Here is a 16,617-nt window from a genome sequence, read left to right as displayed (position 1 = left end):
TGCTGCTGCAGCACATCCTGCTGCTGAAGGCTACAAGGGAGATCCAGAGCAAGATCTAGAACAGGCTGGTGCCTCCTGATCCCATGGGACATTAGTCAGGGCCTGCAAAGCTCCCTCCCACTCTGTGCTGAAGTCAGCTCTTCTCATATCTGGAGCAAGCCCTGCCAGCCCTAGAGAACAGAAAAGCTGGCTGCAAGGCCACACAGACACTCTCAGGAGCACCCAAGGCTGTCACTGGCCTTCCTGCCATGTGGGAGCAATGGCACTGCTTACCTGGGCTTGCCCAGAGGCCCAGCAGTGGAGTCAGGATGGGTGGTGGCTGAGGGCTGGGACTGTGCTTGGTGGTCACTCAGGCTCACCTTCTGAGAGGGTTTGCCCTGCAGTTATTGACATAAATAAAAATGTCAAAAAAAAAAAAAAGTGTGGTCTAACACTGAGGTTTCCATGAGCCAAGAGAAAAAGGGGAGCCCAGAGAAAGGGGAGGAGAGACACAGGCAGGGACAGGGAAGTGTGGGAATCAGAAATGTGTTCAGTTAAAACAACAAAGGTAAAAAAAAAAGAAATTTAAATATGTGGTACCCCAATGCTGCTGTGGAGTAGGCATCCCACACCCACCTGCTGTGCCATCAACCCCCACCACTGCCCCAGGGGACAGGCAACCCCCAGAAGGTGCCAAGGCTCTCCCACTGCAGGGGCACCCCTCTGTCCCAGGCAAGGGGGCAGGAGCCATCCCCTGCATCACCCAGAGATGTGGAAAACAGCAGGGCTGGTCCCACACCCCTACCCAGAGAGGGGGAGAGCAGCCATCACAGCCCTGGGTTAGGAGCTAGGGGGCTCTCCCCACCCACCCTGGCCAGCAAGAGCCTGGCAGCAGCCCTACACAACCTGTTCAGAAGGCACAGGATGTCACTGGAGTCTCTGGTGAGAGAGTCTCTCACCCACCAGTCTCCAGCTCAGACTCACCTTTGTGGCTGAGAGTGCAGGTTTCTTAGCCAGCAGTGGGGCTGTGCTGCTGCCCCACTGCAGTGTGGCACTGCCCAGTGGGGAGGGTTCCACTGTGGCTGTCCCAGAGCTTTTGGGGGCAGCCAGGTCAGAGTCTTTAGGGACAGCCAGCTTGGTGCCAGGGCCAGCGAGGAGGTGGGTGCCAGAGTCCCTTCCCTGAGAGGTGCAGAAGCTGCTGGAGTTGCTCCTGGCCTTGTGGGTCTCGTTGGCCAGCTGCCCTACTGTGCTGCCCCAGGAATCCTTCTGCAGGGTCCTGGCCATTGCCCCACTGGGCTCCTGACTGCACTTGAGCAGCCTGGATGAGGTAGGTGGCTTCTCACTGGCTGAGCCCTGTGGGGGCAGCCCTGCCTTGGCCCCGCTCATGGTGCTGGTGGCATGGAAGCCTGCTCTGGGCATGCCAGGTGTCTGTGGCTTCTTGGGCCTCTGGACTGTGTCACAGCCCAGGGCTGTGGCCTTGTGGGGCAGTTTGGATGATGGGGTCTGAGAAGGCAGCTTTGACAGAGCAATTCCATTTGTCAGCTTAGATCCCATCCCAAGAAAGCTGCGAGCAACAGGGACTCCAATATCACCTGGGGCTGGCAGCCCCTTCCCCAGCAGCTTGTCCTGCTTCTAGACAAGGAGAAAGAGAGAAGTTCAGTGAGGAGAGTCAAGGAGCCACAGACAGTGATATTGCCCTCCCCATGTCCAGCCAGGATCCCTGGGCTCAGCAGGATCAGGGTCTCTCCTGCACAACACCCTCCCACCCATTCACATCCAGCATGGCTGCAGCCCCCAGTGCCCATGGAGGAGCAGCTCCTGGGAGCACCAACCCTCAGCACTCACCAGGCCCATTGGTGGCACAGACAGGGCCCCATTAATCTCAGTTTTCTTCATTAGCTTGGAGTCACTGCCAGTGCAGCTGGGCAGGCTGGAGACAGCTGTGGCCATGGGCCCTGCTGAGCTCTTTCTGGGGCTGCACAGCCTGGGAGGGCAAAGCACAGCCATGGGAACGTGGGTGAACAGCAGACACACATGAGGAGGGGAGCCAGAGGCTCTGAGGAGGTGAGGTGCTACAGCAAACCATGAGAAGGGGCAGGGCCACCCACTGCCACCCCTCAGCCTGAGCCAGCACACACACAGGGGCACTGGGGCTGCTTGGCAGGGGTGGGGGGCCAGGAGGCACAGAGTGTCTCTTACCTCAGGTAGAACAGCACATAGGCCTGCTGGTTGAGAACCACCTTGATGTTGCTGGGGTGGACCTCATGGTCATTCATTCGATACCACTGCCCATTGCTGGCCTGTGGAAGGAGAACATGGGATGTGGTCAGGCTGTATACGAGGACAATGGGGTCAGGCTCTGGCCAGGGACCCTCCTGGTCTGCAGAGCAGCAGGACCAGGACCAGTCAAAACCCATAAATGGCCCAGGGGCAGGCCAGGGCGCTCTGTCAGGGCAAACCTTCACTGCAGCAGAGCATAGTCTGTGCCCCATGACCAGGGCTTCACACCACCCACCCTGCCAAGCCCCCTCCTTTCTGCACCCTAAAGCACCAAGCAGGACCCAGGGTCCCAGGGGAGCATCCTGGGCTCACCTTCACGTAGCAGAAGTAGTGCCCTGCATTGCAGCTGTACCCAGAGTGCACCAGCACTGCATAGAGGCCATAGGTGATGGGATCGCCCTTGGGCTCCGACATGTAAGGGCGGATGTCCAAGAACTCAGGGTATCCCACGTCCTGGGCAAAGAAAACATCTCAGGAGCTGGCATGGCTTTCTTGCCAGAGCAAGAGCAGCTCTGCTGTGCTATGAGTCCCATCTCTTGAGGGAGGGGACATGCTCTCCCCAGGCAGAGACTGCGGTGAGGAAGATGCCAGGGTGAGCCAAACTTCCCCCTCTGGGAGCAGTGGGGAATGGCTGCAGGACTGCACCAGGACCAGCTCCCGCCCTGCTCAGGGGGCAGGACCCAGGGCCAGGACACAGCCCTGGCTGTGGATCACTGAGCACTCACCTTGGTGATTTTCCTTCCACCTGAAGAGCCGCAGCTGCCAAAGCGCTTCAGTGAAATCGTGAGAACGTTGGAGGCTCGGTGGATGGTGAAACGTTTGCTGGCTGGTACTTTCTTCCTGCACCTGCCCAGGAAAAGCTCAAGCTATTCCAGCTGTTCCAACACCCAGACAGCTGCACGCCCTGGCCATGCAGCATTGGCAAACCTGGTGGGAATGGTGCTGCTGACACCAGGCACTGCTCCAGACACCTCCCCATGGCCATGCCCGCTGGCCGAGGTCTCACAAGGGAGCTGAGGAGCAGCAGGTGTCATCACAGGCTTCCATGGCCCTGTACCTCATGGCTTAGCCACAGAGCAGGGACAGAAGCCCTCCCATATAGTGGCAGCTTTCCCAGCAGCCCCCCAGCACCCCACACTCACATGCTACACCTGTAAGCGTTGTCCCCACCCAGCTGCTCTGGCTTCACAAACAGCTCCAGGGCCCGCACGATGTTTGCGGCTCGCTGCAACGACAGGGTGGGGGTCAGGCCATGGGGGCCTGCCCACACCACAGCCCCACTCCCTGCAGAGACCCCAGGAGAGAGCACACAGCACAGGGCTGCAGGCTGCCCCAAACTCCTGAGCCTGCCCTGGCACGGGGTGGTGGCTGCTGTGCCCCACAACACTGGCAAGCCTGCAGGGAGGAGCCAGGGCTCTCATTTGGGCAACAGGCACTGCTCTGAGACAGGGAAGGATGTGCAACAGCAGGACCTGCTTTCCCTCCTGCCAGCATCGTGTCTGCAGGACACAAGGGAAGGGAACATTCCCTTCATGAGCAGAGAGCCCCATCTCCAACCCTGCAGCAGTACCTCGACCTCCAGCGTCACGTCCAAGTAAGGGTCATAGGTATCCGACACAGTCTTGCACTCCAAACATTTCACTGCAAAAGGAAGAGCCGTGAGCACAGCCTAGCACAGGCAGCTGCAGTGTGCCCCCAGCCCAGGTCTGGGCTCTGGGATACAGCACCAGGACGGGCAGCCTTGCAGGGAGGAGGGCTGGCACATGACTGTGTGCTGGGGAGGCAGGTGCTGCCTGCTGGGAGCATGGATCCTTTTGCTGATGGCAAACCCACAGCCAATGGCTTTTCCCATTGCCACAGCAGGGTCATGACCCACAAGTACTGCAGAACTGACCGACTGCAGCTCTGGGAAAGTTAAACATGCTCAGCCATTATCCCAAAGGGTTTTCCTGTCCCAGCCCAGGCCCAGACTGACATTACTCACCACGGGACCGCAGGTAACCACCGAAGATCTGGTGAACCAGAGTTGTGGCCTGGGTCTGGCGATCCAGCCTAGAGAGACAGCAGCACCAGATCTCACACTGCAACAGCCACCCCTGTCAGACCCCTCAGGACAGCCCCCATCCACAGCAGCTGGGCTGTGGAGCCCCAGGAGCAGAGGGAAGGCACAGCCCCTGGCAGACTGCTCTCCCTGTGTCACAGCTGAGGGGTGACACCAGGCTGCTCTCAGAGAAGCAGAAGTTCCCGGTTGGAGCTCGGAGCTGGGTGCCAAAAAGGGCCTGGGGGAAGCTGCCCTTGGACAGCCACAGGGCTGGGGCTGAGCTAGCAAGTAGGCCTGTGTCCCTCAGCAACTGGGATGCGATCCCAACCTGCAGCAGCCTCGGGATTTGGGGGCAGGACTGCAGCTATGCTGAGATGGAGGAGTCAACAGAAGGTGAACAACAGCCCAGAGCCCTGTCCCTGAGAGGCAGAGCTGGACCCCACACCCGAGGCCCCTGGAGTCAGAACCTCCCCACAATAAGGCTGACCTGGGGCACATGTTCACTCCACAGTCCACTCCTGTGAGTGCAGGGGACCAGCAAGGGAACAGCAAAGAGCAGTGACGGGCCATCAGGCCCCACATACTTGGTGTAGCCATTCAGGCAGGCCTTCTGCATGGCATCGATGGTGTAACGCAGGAACTCGTGCGCGTCCTCCTGCCTGCCGAAGCGCAAGTTATGGGAGATCTCTGCAAGAGACGGAGGACTCAGCACGTGCTGCAACAGATGCCATCCCTCCCTGCCTTCCCTGGGGCAAGGACTCTGGGATACAAGTCCCTTCAACCCAAACCAGACATCAGACTCATGTCACAGAGGAAGCCCCCAGCAGCCCAAGAAGTCTCCAGGCACTCCGAAGCTCCATGAGTCATCTCAGTGGAGCTGTTTGCCATAACATGCCCCAGTCCCAACAGTTCTGCTCCCACATTAGTCATGGGGGGCAGCCCTCCTTACTCTTGAGGTCTCGGATGATGGAGAGTGGCTTTATTGCATTGCCGCTGTTGGCAAAAGCCTGTATCGTGTGGTTCTGCATAGTGCACATCATGCAGAAGCTTCCGTGGGCACCTGGAGCAGGAGAGATGACACACGCTGGGACAAAGCTGGGAAAGATGGAGCAGGACAGGGGATCTCTGTCCAATACAGCCCAGCCACGCTCAGTTTTCCCTTTGAGCTTGATGCTCCAGGACCATCCCGTGCCATCCCAACCGGCACAGCCCATCACAGGACAAGCCACGGCAGCTCCCAGAGGAGACAGCATTCACAATGACAAAAAACAGCCCCAGGTATGCTCTGGACAAGCCTGTGGGGCGGCCCCCCAGGGGAAGATCCCACTGACAGTCCTATGGATGGGGCTGCAAGGCCTGTGGGCTCCTTGTGGTGACAGCTCTTTTGTGTCCCCACAGTCAGGGGTTGTTCAGGACCCCCAAGAAGCCAGCAGGCCCCATTGGGCCCATCTTTGTCCTGGCTATACCCAACAGAAACAAAGTCTCCCAGAGATAAAGACGCCAAACTTGGGAACATTGCTACGGCCAGGAAAAGCAAGTGCCCAGGAACAGCCTCTTGACAGAGAAAGGGGCAGAACGGAGCAGGGCAGGGAAGGTGCATCCTGATCTCTGCACTCCCTCACCAGAGGCAGGCACAGAGGTGCCGAGTACAGCACTGTGAGCAGGACAAGCAGCCGCTGCTCCCCCCTGACCCGGGGTCCCCACTCACAGGTACGCCCGTGCTCCCGGGACAGCAGGTAGTTGGTGAGCGGCGGCGTGTAGGTCAGGCACTGCAGCGCCGAGTTCAGGAAGCAGGTGTTCCCCAGGTTACTGAGCCCCGCGCCCACACGGTGCACCCGCTCCCACTTCATGGAGAGGCTCTGGGCCGGGAAGAGCACCTTCTGCGGGGCGGGGATGCCGTCACCCGCGGGGCTCGGCGGGGCACGGCTGTGTCCTGCGGGGAGCGGAGAGTCAGCGGGGGCAGCAGCGCGGGGGATCCCTTCACCCGCTCCACTTACCCGGGGGGTTCTGCGGCCGCTCCGGAGGGCTGCCGGTGCTGCCGGGCGGGCGGCGCGGGGCCTCGGCCCCGATGTGCTCGTACTTGCCCCGCAGCTGCTGCAGCTGCCCGGCCAGGCCGCGGCGGGCGGGCGCGAACTCGATGCGCTGCAGCAGCACGGAGCGGGCGGCGGCGCCCAGGGGCCGGCTCAGCTCCGCCGCCGCCTCCCGCCGCCCCGGCTCCAGCGCCTGCCGCAGCTTCTCCGCGATCATCGCCGAGGGCGGCCGGCTCGGCGGGCCCGGCGGCCGCGCCTGCGGACAGGGGGGAGAGGGGCGGCTGAGCGGGGAGCACCGGCCCGGCCCGGCCGCTCCCGCTGCGCTCCGGCCCTGCGAGCGACCAGCCACCGCCACGGCGGCCTCAGAGAGTCCCTCGGTCCCCTCAGCGGGTCCCCCGGTCCCCTCAGCGGGTGTCTCGGCCCCCGCCGCCACCCGCGGCCCCGGCCCCGGCCCGCCCGCCGCCATATGCGGCCCGGCCGGTCCCGGCGCTCCGCTCCCCGCAGGCAGCCCCGCCGGCAGGACAGAGGAGCGCGGCGGGACCGCACCGCAGGTCCCGGCGTCCCCCGGCCCGTCCCGCCCGGTGCCGGCAGCGCTCACCATCCGGGTCCCACCGCACGCACGTGTCGCCACACGGCCACTCGCCCGCCGCCGGCACAAACTCCTTCCGTGCCAGGCCTGAGGGGCAGCTCCGCCCCGCTCCGCCTGTGGGCGGCCTCGCTGGGCGCGGCTCGGAGCGCGGCACGGCCCGGAACCCGGCACGGCCCGGAGCTCTGCACGGCCCGGAGCTGGGCACGGCCCCAAACCCGGCACGGCCCGGAGCTCTGCACGGCCCGGAGCTCGGCACGGCCCGGAGCTGGGCACGGCCCCAAACCCGGCACGGCCCCAAACCCGGCACGGCCCGGAACCCGGCACGGCCCGGAGCTGGGCACGCTCCGGCCCTGACTCGGAGGCGCCGGCGGAGGAACGAGCTCCGCCCGCCCGTTGCGAGCCCCGGCTGCCGAGGCAAAGGCGGCCGGTAACCCCGCTCCCGCAGTGGGGACTCCTCCACGCGGGACCGGCCGCGATGCGGTACCGGGGTGGTGTCCCGGGCCTGCCCTGAGTCATGGCCCCGCCCGCTCCCGGTCCCAGTCCCGCTCCCGCTGGATCCCGCCCTCGCCGCTGCCGACGGCATCCGAAGGTGGGCCCGCAGCAGCTCTTACCCTCCCGTCTCGTTGCTTTCCCTCCGGCGGCCCCGCGGGGATCGCTCCTCTCCGCAGATGAGGAGGGCCGGGGGAACCCGGGGGGTCCGGTTGGGTTCGGGGGGATCCCGGCCGAGCCGCCGCAGGGCCGAACCGGAGCAGCGCTCCCGGCCCTGTTCCCCCTTGCCCTGGAGCTCCCGGCGCGGACCCTCTGCGGGTACCGGGGCGGCTCCAGCGCCGGACGAGGAGACGGAAATCACGGCACAGGGACGACAGAGCCGGCGGCAAAACAAGTGGCGATATTGAAGTCAAAGACAGGAGCAGCAGCGACAGGAGCACAACGGGTACAGCCATACAGAGCGCCCGGGATGCGCGGTCGGGACTGAGTAAAGGTTGGGGGGTTTTTTTCTTTTTCTTTCTTTTTTAATTTTTCTCTTTAATATGTTGAAATTGCCCAGACTGGTCCAGTACGACATCTCAAACCCTACAGGGACGCACAGCATGAAAACCCCACTGGCACAGGGCTGCAGGGAGCATTCCCGGCACGCTCCCAAAGCCAGGGGTGCAGGTGCCAGCACCGCGACAGCTCCGCGGCGCACCAGCATCGCTGGGGCATGGGGATGGCTCAGAGAACTCGGGGCAAGGGGTGGGAGGGGGCACCGGAGGGGACAGGTTTTCCTGCAGCTGCCCTGCTGCCAGCTCCAGGCCCCACTCCTGACACTGCAGAGAAGGGGCTGCAGTGGTGCTGAGGACCATGCGTGGCCCCAATCTGCACGAGGCAGTGATGGACCCTGTGCCCATGCAGCCTGAGCTCTGGGCCCTGGTGCCCTGCTAAGGGTTCCAGGCCAAAGCTGTGCAATGGTATGGCAGAAGAATCTGTAGGAGGTTGCAGAGGAATGGAGACCCCTGGAGAGGGGGGCAACAGTGCATGGGTGCATGTCAGGGGTCACCCCAGATGTGCTAACATGCCCCTCCGGCTTTCTGGGACAAGGCACCTGTGCAGGAGTGGTCTGGCCCTGTGAAAGGCCTGGAGCCCCTTGCTGGGGTTGCTGCCACACAGTAAAGCCCCTGCCCGGAGGGGTACCCTTCTGGCACCCCGAAGGCAGAGGTAGGTGTTGGGGGGTGCAGCAGGGTTGCCAGGTGCTGCGGAGGGGAGGGCTGTGTGTCTGGAGCTGCGGGGGAGGCTCCCGCAGCCAGGCACTGGTAGACCTGCTACGCAGCCAGGGCAGCTCCCACCACTCACAGGGGCTTCACTCCTTCACAGCTGCCAGAGCCAAGCGTGGCTGGGGGATTGTGACCCTGGCAGGGAGGTCTCCGCACCTGCTCAGCCCCGCCACGAGCGAAGGATGCCCAGTGCGGCTGCGGGCTGCCAGGAGCCTGCCCCGAGCGGGTCCCTGTCCCCCACACACGTGTGGCAGCCACCAGGGCCCCCTGCGGCCGAGTGGATTTTCATGCTGTCTCCAGGATTTGATATCAGCGTGGACCAGTCTAACATCTCGCAGGTTTTTTTCTACTGGCTACTGGAATGCGCTCGTTTGGCTTAGGGGTCCTCGATGTCGAGAAACTCTTGCTTGGGGGGGGCCATGCCGCGGTACCAGGCGCATGAGCCGTCGCTCCTCTTGATGCAGGCGTAGTGCTTCGCCTGCCGCCCATCCACGTTGTTCTTCTCCATGGCCCAGTCTGTCCAGAGACACTCATCCGAGGAGGAGACGAAGCAGGGGATGGAGAGGCAGCGCGAGATCTGTGCACAACAGAGACTTGTCACCCGCCAGGCTGAGGGGGCACTGGGCCAGGGGAAAGCAGCACGCTCTGCTTCATCCACCCTCCCAGCTCTGGACAGGGATGCCAGGCTGACCCTGCCCTGTGGGGCACGATGGGGATGCAGCCCCAATGCAGGGAACTGGGGAACCCCTGGCTGCCAGTCCCAGGGCTGGCCTGGGTTCCCAGTTGGAGGAAGACAGAGGGAGAGCTGCCCTTCCTGTCTGCCCAGCCACGTGCTGTGTCCCTGCATAGTGTCACCCTTGAAGGACAGCAAAGAGCATCTCACTGTGGGGCCCAGGCCTGCCTGCGGGCTGCAGACCCTCCCTGCTGTGGGGCATGGGAGGCAGCCTAGTTACTCACCTTGCACTCACAGCCCATCTGGTACCGCTGGTTTAAGCTCTTCTTCTGGGTTGGGGTCAGCGAGTCCCAGGTGGACACCAAGTCACAGAGCGTGATGTGCATCTTGCCATTGCCCTCTGACTTGCCTGGGGAGAGGGCAGACAGAGCACTCAGAGGGAGTCCCTCCAGGGCCAGGACACAGCCAGGGGATTCTCTGAGGGCTGAGGCAGGAGCAGGAGGGGCAAGGGCACAATGTGCCCAGTGAGCAGGCACACATCAGGCATCTTGTGAGGCACACGGGCGTCAGGGCCAGCACTGTCCCGACATCCCGCAGCGCTCACCTGCGATCAGATACTCCTTCTTCCCGCCGGTGTCCAGCAGCCGGCCACACACGGCAGTGGATGGAGCCGTGTAGATGAACTCTATGTCCTGGTCGGGGCCCTTGAACATCTGGGGAGCAGAGGCAGGAGTGAGTGGCTGGTAAAGGGGTCACCCCACGCCGCAGCATCCTGCCCGATGTGCCCCGTTACCTTGATTTGCTTGATTTCATACTGGATGCGTTTGATGGGATTCCCGTATATATCGTTCCCTGAATCCACCTCTTTAGCAGAGACGGCCTTGGCTCGGATCACTGCAAGGGAGAGGTGAGGTAAGTGGGGGTGACCGGTCCCACTCAGCCCCTGCATCTCACAGGGTCTCCTGCCTTCAGAGGGGGCTGCTGCCCACAGCAAACCCTACTGCCTGCCTGGCTGCCGCCTGTCACCCACTGTCCCCAAAGGGCTGGGGCTGTGGCACGTGCAGCACAGTGACCAGCAGCTCCACAGCAGCACCCTCAATGCAGGTGATAAGCAAAGTTCACAGCAGGATGACCTGGTCCCAGGGCTGCTGAGGCTGTGGCACTGAGCCAGGGGACAGCTCTGCTGTGGCAGGGTCCCTGCGGTCATGCTGCTGCCACAGCCAGGAGGTGTGGTCCGGCATGTGAGTGCCCGGCACATGGCAGTAACCTGCAGGGGCCAGGGGCAGGGCAGCCAGCTCAGCCTTGCTCACGCCTGGGAGGGACATCGGGCTGGCTCATGCTGTGAGACTGCCTGGGGCCCTGCACTGCCACCTGCAGCCCCCAGTTGTGCCTGGCTCCCTCCACCAGTGCAGGGACCGGAGGTCCCAGGCAGCCCCAGGGACACTGATGGCGAAGGAGACAGTGGCAGTCCCAAAGCCAGAGCTCCTGCTCAGCACTCAGAGTATGGAGGGGGCCTGGCTGCAAGGCAGTGGCTGGCAGGGCTCCCTGCTCTGCCCCATCCAACAGACTGGCAGCTCCCCACCCTGCGGGGCTCCCCCGTGCCCTGCCAGCCCCCCGAGCACTGCAGGGCAGGGAACAGGGAGCTGGGCACTCCCACAGAGTTCATCCTGGCTCACGTTCCCCACTGAAAGGTGCTGGGCTGGGAGCAGCCAGGGACAAGCAGAGGTCACCCACTGCCTGGCACAGAGGAGCTTCTCCCACCTGGCATGGCCAAGAGAGGGAATCTGACCGCACTCTATAAATACCACGGGGTGTGGGGCATGCAGACAGGCTATTTAAGCTGAAGGTCACGGGGGCACAGCCCCACATGGGCACCAGCAAGTACCAACAGAGTTTACTCTGGAAAGGTGAAAGTAGCACCAGCACGAGCAGGGACCAGGGAAGAGGATTCCCAAAATGGCCATCCCCACTCACCAGCAGCACTCGTTCAGTGTGGGGCTGGGGGAAGCCACGGCTGCACTGGGCACCTTCCCAGCTGCTCCCATCCCTTGGGAAGGGCTGGGCTGCCCAGGCACAGTGGCAGCACCTCAGCCATGCCTGGGGACACTCCTCTGTCTGCAGTGTGCTGTGCCACCCCTGCCCTGCAGCCACCACGCGCGTCCCGTGTGCCGAGCCCTGCGCCACCAATGCAGCTCCAGTGCAACCAGTGCCGGCCCTGTGGCTCTGTGCGGGGAATGGTTACTGGTTCAGTGGGCTCCAGCCTTTTCCATTCACGTGCTGATGAATCACTTGACAAAAATGCAGCCCGATTCTGGGTGGATTTGTTCTGAACAGTGCGGCTTTGTGGAGGGGACGACTGCACTGTGCTTTCCCCGCCAAGACCCCGCAGCACAGCCAAGCTGCTCCACGCCCGCCAGGAACAGGGCAGTGGAGGGAGCCCCGGGGAGAGCCTGGGACCAGGAGGCTGGGCGAGGGATGGAGGAACCCCTGGGGGCCCAAGAGCCAGCAGTCAGACCTCCCCAAATGCCAATGCCCCCATTGGCCTTGTCACCCAGCAGCCAGGGAGCGCAGGCCCTCGGTGAAGATGAGCCGAGGCTCCCTGGCTCCTGGGGCACATGGCAGGCACAGCACACGATTGGCACTGGCTGACCAAGGTGGACCATGTTGGAAATGCTCCTTCCCCAGGCAGGCCAAGCAAGAAGGTGTTCCACGGGAGCAGAGGGTCCCCTGGCAGGGTGGGACCCCCACTGGTGACATCTGGGCAGGTCCCCAGGGCTGCCACTGTAGCCTCCCCATAGACAGGACTCTGGATCCTCCAGGGACAGAGAGACCCTGCATAGTAAGCAGGTCCCCTTGTTGCCCTCTGCCACCAGCATCAGTCCCACTGCATCAGTGCCACAGAGCTGCTCCAGAAGCAAAGCTGGGGACACACAGAATCACCCAGTGGCACAATACCACCAGATTCTCTGTCTTACCACTGTTGGGATTTGCCCTCTCTGGCCCCATGAGGGGCTATCCCACCTCAGGGCACCCCTGTGCTTGTCTGTGCCCTATGGGAACAAGGGCAGGGAAGGACCCTTGGCCATGGGACTCCCCCTTCTGCCCCCAGACTTGCAGAATGACTGCCCCTTCCTTTGCTATCCCACCCCAAACCCCACCAAGCCACCCTGCCCACACCCACCCGCAGCTGCCCACGGACAGCAGAGGCCACTGCTGGGCTGGATGCCCAGGGAACAAAGCTCCCTTCTCCAGGGCTGCTGGCAGCAGAGGAGCTGGCTGCCAGGGCCAGCACTGCCCGCTGCCTGCCTGGCACTGCCAGCCCAGCACCTGACCCCTTGGTGAGGGCAGCCCTGCGGTCACTCCAGCCCTGCTTGGGGCCAGCAGAGCTGGGGAGATAGCTAACCACGCTGGGAGCGATTCCTGCAGGAATCCACCCCGGCCCTGCCCAGTGCAAAGGCATCAGCCACCTCCCAGGTGCTCGCTGGCATCCCAGCGCCTGCCCGCGGGCCAGCGGCATCACCCTCCCTGGCACAGCGGTGCGGCGATGCCGAGGCTGGAGGCACACGGGGCTGAGCAGGGCAGCGGGTCCCGTCGCCGCCGGGGCTGCGCGGGGCTGAGCGCTGCCGTGGCCGCCTGCGTCATTGCGGCCGCTGACGGGAGCGGGATGGAGCCCAATCAGCGGCAGCCCCCGCGTCAGCCCACGGCCCCTCTGCGCCAGCCGCACGGCAGGGCTCGGTGCCGCGCCGGCCAGGGCGGCACCGGGCACCGGGCGCGGGCACGGGCAGGTTTGCAGGCAGCTGCACTCCGCAGGGAACGCTCCGGCACTGCCCCGCAAATCCCCTCCTCTGCCCGGCTCCCGGCGTGTGCAGCCCGCACATCCCCGTGCCCGTCCCGAGGAACCGAGCACTGGCACTGCTGGGATCAGTGCGATGCTGTCGGGGGCTGCATCCCGGCTGCCCCTGCCCCCTCCCCTGCCCCATCCACTGCCTGCTGCCTCGCAGCGGCACAGCCAGGGCTCTGCCTAGAATGGCTCAGCATCACCTCCTCGCATCCCACAGCCCCACGCTGCTCCAGAGGAGATGGAGCAGAAGCTGAGTTTCCTGCTGCGGTCCCTGGTCTGGCTGTGGCACTGCTGGGCAGCTGAGCATCTCCTGCAGCAGAGCAGCCCAGCAGAGCAGCCGCCAGGCCCCACTGCCTGGGCACAGCCCCAGTAAGGGATGGCTGATGGGGCAGCCCCAAGCCCTTGGGCCCTGCAGAAAACCCCTGCGCATCTCCTGAGCCAGGACTTGAAGGCTCAGGCTGGCAGGTTCTAAGTCACCAGCCCCAGTAGCATGATCCCAGCCCCTCTGTGACCCCCAGCCCCTCAGGCACCCCTCACCCAATGCAGAGTTGCATCTGCCTCCCCTTGCACCACCTGGAAGTGCAGCCCTGGGCTGTGGCTGCTCCAGTCCCTGCACAGCAGAGCAAGTGCAGGGGCAGGTGCAAGGCAGAGGCCACCACATCCTGTCAAGGGCCCAGCCTGGACACAGGTGCCTCCAGCCACAGCAGCTGGGACAGGTCCCAGCAGCACCGGGCACCCCAGGTTCTCCCTGGGCTCCACACACCTGCTGGGATGGAACATCCCAGCTCCAGACACCATCCAGGGGGAAGGTAAGAAGCAGCAAAAGGATCACAGGAACATCCCAGGTTCTGCCTGCTCTGTCCCCAAGCCCAGCACTGTTTTCACTTAGGCCCACACGAGGCACATTTGACCCAGGTGAGCCACACGAGAGGCTCGGGCTGGGAGCCAGGAGGTGCCAGCGCTGCTGGCAGCGTGGCTGCAGGACACTGGCTCTGCAGGACGGGCACCTGCTGAGGGCAGCGGGGCAGCCGGAGAGCAGAGCCCAGCCAGGCCTCCCAGGGGACGGTGCAGACAGCCAGGGCCGCCCAGACAGACAGACAGTGACTCAGCAGCTGAGTCAGGGCTGAGCCGGCACCCCACGATGGGCCGTGAGTCACGAGTGCCCCGAAAGCCGATCCTGACAGCAGCGTGATGGGAAGCCACAGCCGCGCTGCCCGAGCAGGCACAGGGCATCCTGTGAGCCACGGGCACCAGCTCCAGCAGCAGCAGCTCCAAAAATCCAGCGCTCCATTTTGTCTGAAAAGCTCGCTGCCCCCAGCACGCCTCGTGGTGAGGCTGGGCACTCGAGGCAGCAGCCAAGTGCTGCGGGAGTTGCTCTCACGGAGGCAATCGCTGGGAGCGGGGTCTGAAGGGATGCCTGTGAGGAACACCCTGGATCTGGAGCAGGGGACAGGGCAGGGCCATCCAGAGGCTGGAGCTGCCTCAGTGTTTGGGAATGTTACCTCTCCGGCTGAGGCTGGGAACGGGCCCGCGAAGGAAAGCGCCGGGAACTGGGGCCGGCCTGTTGGGTTCATATGTTAAAATTTAATAAGGGCATTATTCATAGAAAGAGGAATCCAGATCCCGGCGCTGCCAAGCCCTCCCTTTCAGCAGCATCCAAGCCGAACAAAATGGGATGGGGGAAAGGAAATGCCTGGAAATAAGGCGCAGACAGCGGTGACCGAACCGTGGCGGCAGCTCCGGGGGCTCCTCCGGGCTCCGGGCCGGCGCCGCGGCCGCACTCGGAGGGTCCCGGCCGCTCCCGGGCCCCAGCCCCGCGCTGCCACGTACCTCCGCGGTGTCACCGGAGCCGGGGGAGGTCGGGCCCACCCGTGCCACTCGCCGGGGGGCGCCCGGGCAGCACCCGGCCCCGGCGTAGCCGCGCTCCGCTCGCCCCTGGCCGCCCCCGGGAGCCCCCCCGGGCCGGCGGGAGGCGGCGCGGGCTGGGACGGGCACAGCCCGGGCGGACGGACCGCGCCCGGCCGCGCATCCGCAGCCTTCGCCAGCCGCCACACCCCCGGCCGGGCCGGGCAGGTGCCGGGGGGCTCTGCCCGCTCCCCGCCCGCCCCGCCACAACTTTGCGGCGCTTCCCCCGGCGCCAAGTCGGCGCGGGCGGGGGCTCGGGGGGCTCGGGGCGGGGTCGCCCGCGGCGCTCACCTACGTCGGCGTTGCAGAAGGCCTGTTGCGGGTGGATGGGCGAGCAGCTGCAGGCGTCGGCCGGGCGGGCCCTGCCGAGCAGCAGCACGGCCAGCCAGGCCAGCAGGCTGGGCAGCGCGGCGGGCATGGCGCGGGGCTGCGGCCACCCGGCCCCGATCCCGCACGCACCGCCGGGCCCGGCCGAGCCGCCGCCGGGAGCTTGGGTCCGGCCGGGGCGGGCGCTCTGCGGGCCGCCGCTCCGCTGCCTTCGCGGAGCCGTTCGCTTCCTCCCCGCCGCGCTCGGCCTCGCTCTTTAACGTGCTCCGGGGATCTGCTGCTCCTCCTCCGCGTGGCGCGGGGCCAGCCCGGCTGCGCCCGCCCTCCGCGGGATGCGGCTCCGCCGCGGCCGCTGCCCCGCCCCGGCACGGCCCCCGCCGCGGGCACCGGCACCGGCCGCGCCCGCCCCGCCGCATCCCGGCCGCCCCCCGGCCCCGCCGCCCCGGAGCCCAAACCCCCGCTCCGCGCTGCCCCCGCCCCGCCGGGCAGAGCGGGGATGGCCGGACAGGAGCAGTTCTGGCCGCGCCCGAGGATTCCTCCCCACCTTCAGCCCCTCCGACCCAGCTCGTCCCACTGCCGAGTTCCCCTGCCTGCTCCCTGCTCCCACGGCGGGTCCTGTGCTACTGGACCTTCCCCCGAGGCAGCGGCTCCTGCCCTGGAGCACAGCTCCAAAAACCCCACCTTGTTTCTAATGTTTTATTCCGGTGGGCAGCTCAGCCCCCAGCTGCTTTTGGTTCATTCTTCCCAGCGGGGTGGTGAGAGAACTGGGAAGGGGAAAGTGAGAAAACTGCTGGCTGAGATATAGGCAGTTTTACAGGTGAAGCAAAAGCTACACATAAGTAGAGCAAAGCAGGAATTCTTTCACCCCTCCCCGTGGCAGGCAGGTGCTCAGCCATCCCCAGCGGGGCTCCACACATGGCAGTGACTCGGGAAGACAAACGCCATCACTCTGAATGCCCCCCCTTGCCTTCTTCCCCCAGCTCCATACACCGAGTGTGATTCCCTGCGCTGTGGGATATCCCTTGTTGTATCCCCTCCCAGCTCCTTGTGCCCCCCCAGCCCCTCACTGGTGGGATGAAAGCAGAACAGGCCTCAAGCTGTGCAAATGCTGCTCAGCAGTAATGAAAACATCCCTGTTATCAACACTGCTCTCAGCACAAATCCAAAACACTGCCCTGCACCATCTAATATGGAAAAG

At 64.5% G+C, this 16,617-nt stretch overlaps 3 protein-coding genes across 6 annotated transcripts in view; all 3 read right to left on the bottom strand.

Annotated features, from left to right (window-relative positions):
- The window catches only part of USP36 (ubiquitin specific peptidase 36), a 40,486-nt gene that overhangs the window by 2,766 nt on the left and 21,103 nt on the right, over positions 1-16,617 (bottom strand). For 3 of the 4 annotated variants that reach the window (XM_079323540.1, XM_079323541.1, XM_079323542.1), the window contains exons 1-14: positions 6,929-7,101; positions 6,298-6,586; positions 6,009-6,233; positions 5,250-5,360; positions 4,885-4,987; positions 4,244-4,311; positions 3,830-3,900; positions 3,402-3,484; positions 2,985-3,105; positions 2,572-2,712; positions 2,179-2,279; positions 1,825-1,963; positions 964-1,611; positions 274-377 (exon numbers count right to left, since the gene is read on the bottom strand). In XM_079323540.1, coding sequence (XP_079179666.1) covers positions 274-377; positions 964-1,611; positions 1,825-1,963; positions 2,179-2,279; positions 2,572-2,712; positions 2,985-3,105; positions 3,402-3,484; positions 3,830-3,900; positions 4,244-4,311; positions 4,885-4,987; positions 5,250-5,360; positions 6,009-6,233; positions 6,298-6,586; positions 6,929-6,931 — 2,207 coding nt within the window. In that variant the 5' untranslated portion in view covers positions 6,932-7,101. Of the gene's footprint in view, positions 1-273; positions 378-963; positions 1,612-1,824; positions 1,964-2,178; positions 2,280-2,571; positions 2,713-2,984; positions 3,106-3,401; positions 3,485-3,829; positions 3,901-4,243; positions 4,312-4,884; positions 4,988-5,249; positions 5,361-6,008; positions 6,234-6,297; positions 6,587-6,928; positions 7,102-16,617 lie in introns of those variants that run through there. The other variant, XM_079323543.1, reaches the window with a different exon arrangement.
- Positions 1-16,617, bottom strand: part of CYTH1 (cytohesin 1) — a 40,602-nt gene that overhangs the window by 18,242 nt on the left and 5,743 nt on the right. The gene's annotated exons all lie outside the window — the stretch shown is intronic.
- On the bottom strand, positions 7,788-15,710 carry TIMP2 (TIMP metallopeptidase inhibitor 2). The gene is made up of 5 exons (XM_079323562.1): positions 15,384-15,710; positions 10,140-10,240; positions 9,951-10,059; positions 9,631-9,755; positions 7,788-9,250 (listed from the first exon to the last, which is right to left on the bottom strand). Exons 1-5 carry the CDS (start codon positions 15,508-15,510, stop codon positions 9,050-9,052), a joined length of 663 nt encoding a protein of 220 aa, XP_079179688.1. The 5' UTR covers positions 15,511-15,710; the 3' UTR covers positions 7,788-9,049.

The sequence above is a fragment of the Erithacus rubecula genome (assembly GCF_903797595.1).
Source record: "Erithacus rubecula genome assembly, chromosome: 20".
Taxonomy (NCBI): Eukaryota; Metazoa; Chordata; class Aves; order Passeriformes; family Muscicapidae; genus Erithacus; species Erithacus rubecula.
The sequence above is the reverse complement of the archived record's forward strand: the minus strand, read 5'-3'. Positions and strand labels throughout refer to the sequence as shown.

What these genes read in the sequence shown, in the direction of transcription:
- TIMP2 (XM_079323562.1), bottom strand. Translation starts at nt 15,510, where the DNA reads ATGCCCGCCGCGCTGCCCAGCCTGCTGGCCTGGCTGGCCGTGCTGCTG. An exon ending in CTTCTGCAACGCCGACGTAG is followed by an intron (nt 10,241 to 15,383) that starts GTGAGCGCCGCG and finishes TCTCCCTTGCAG; the next exon opens with TGATCCGAGCCAAGGCCGTC. An exon ending in GAAGGAGTATCTGATCGCAG is followed by an intron (nt 9,756 to 9,950) that starts GTGAGCGCTGCG and finishes CCCTCTCCCCAG; the next exon opens with GCAAGTCAGAGGGCAATGGC.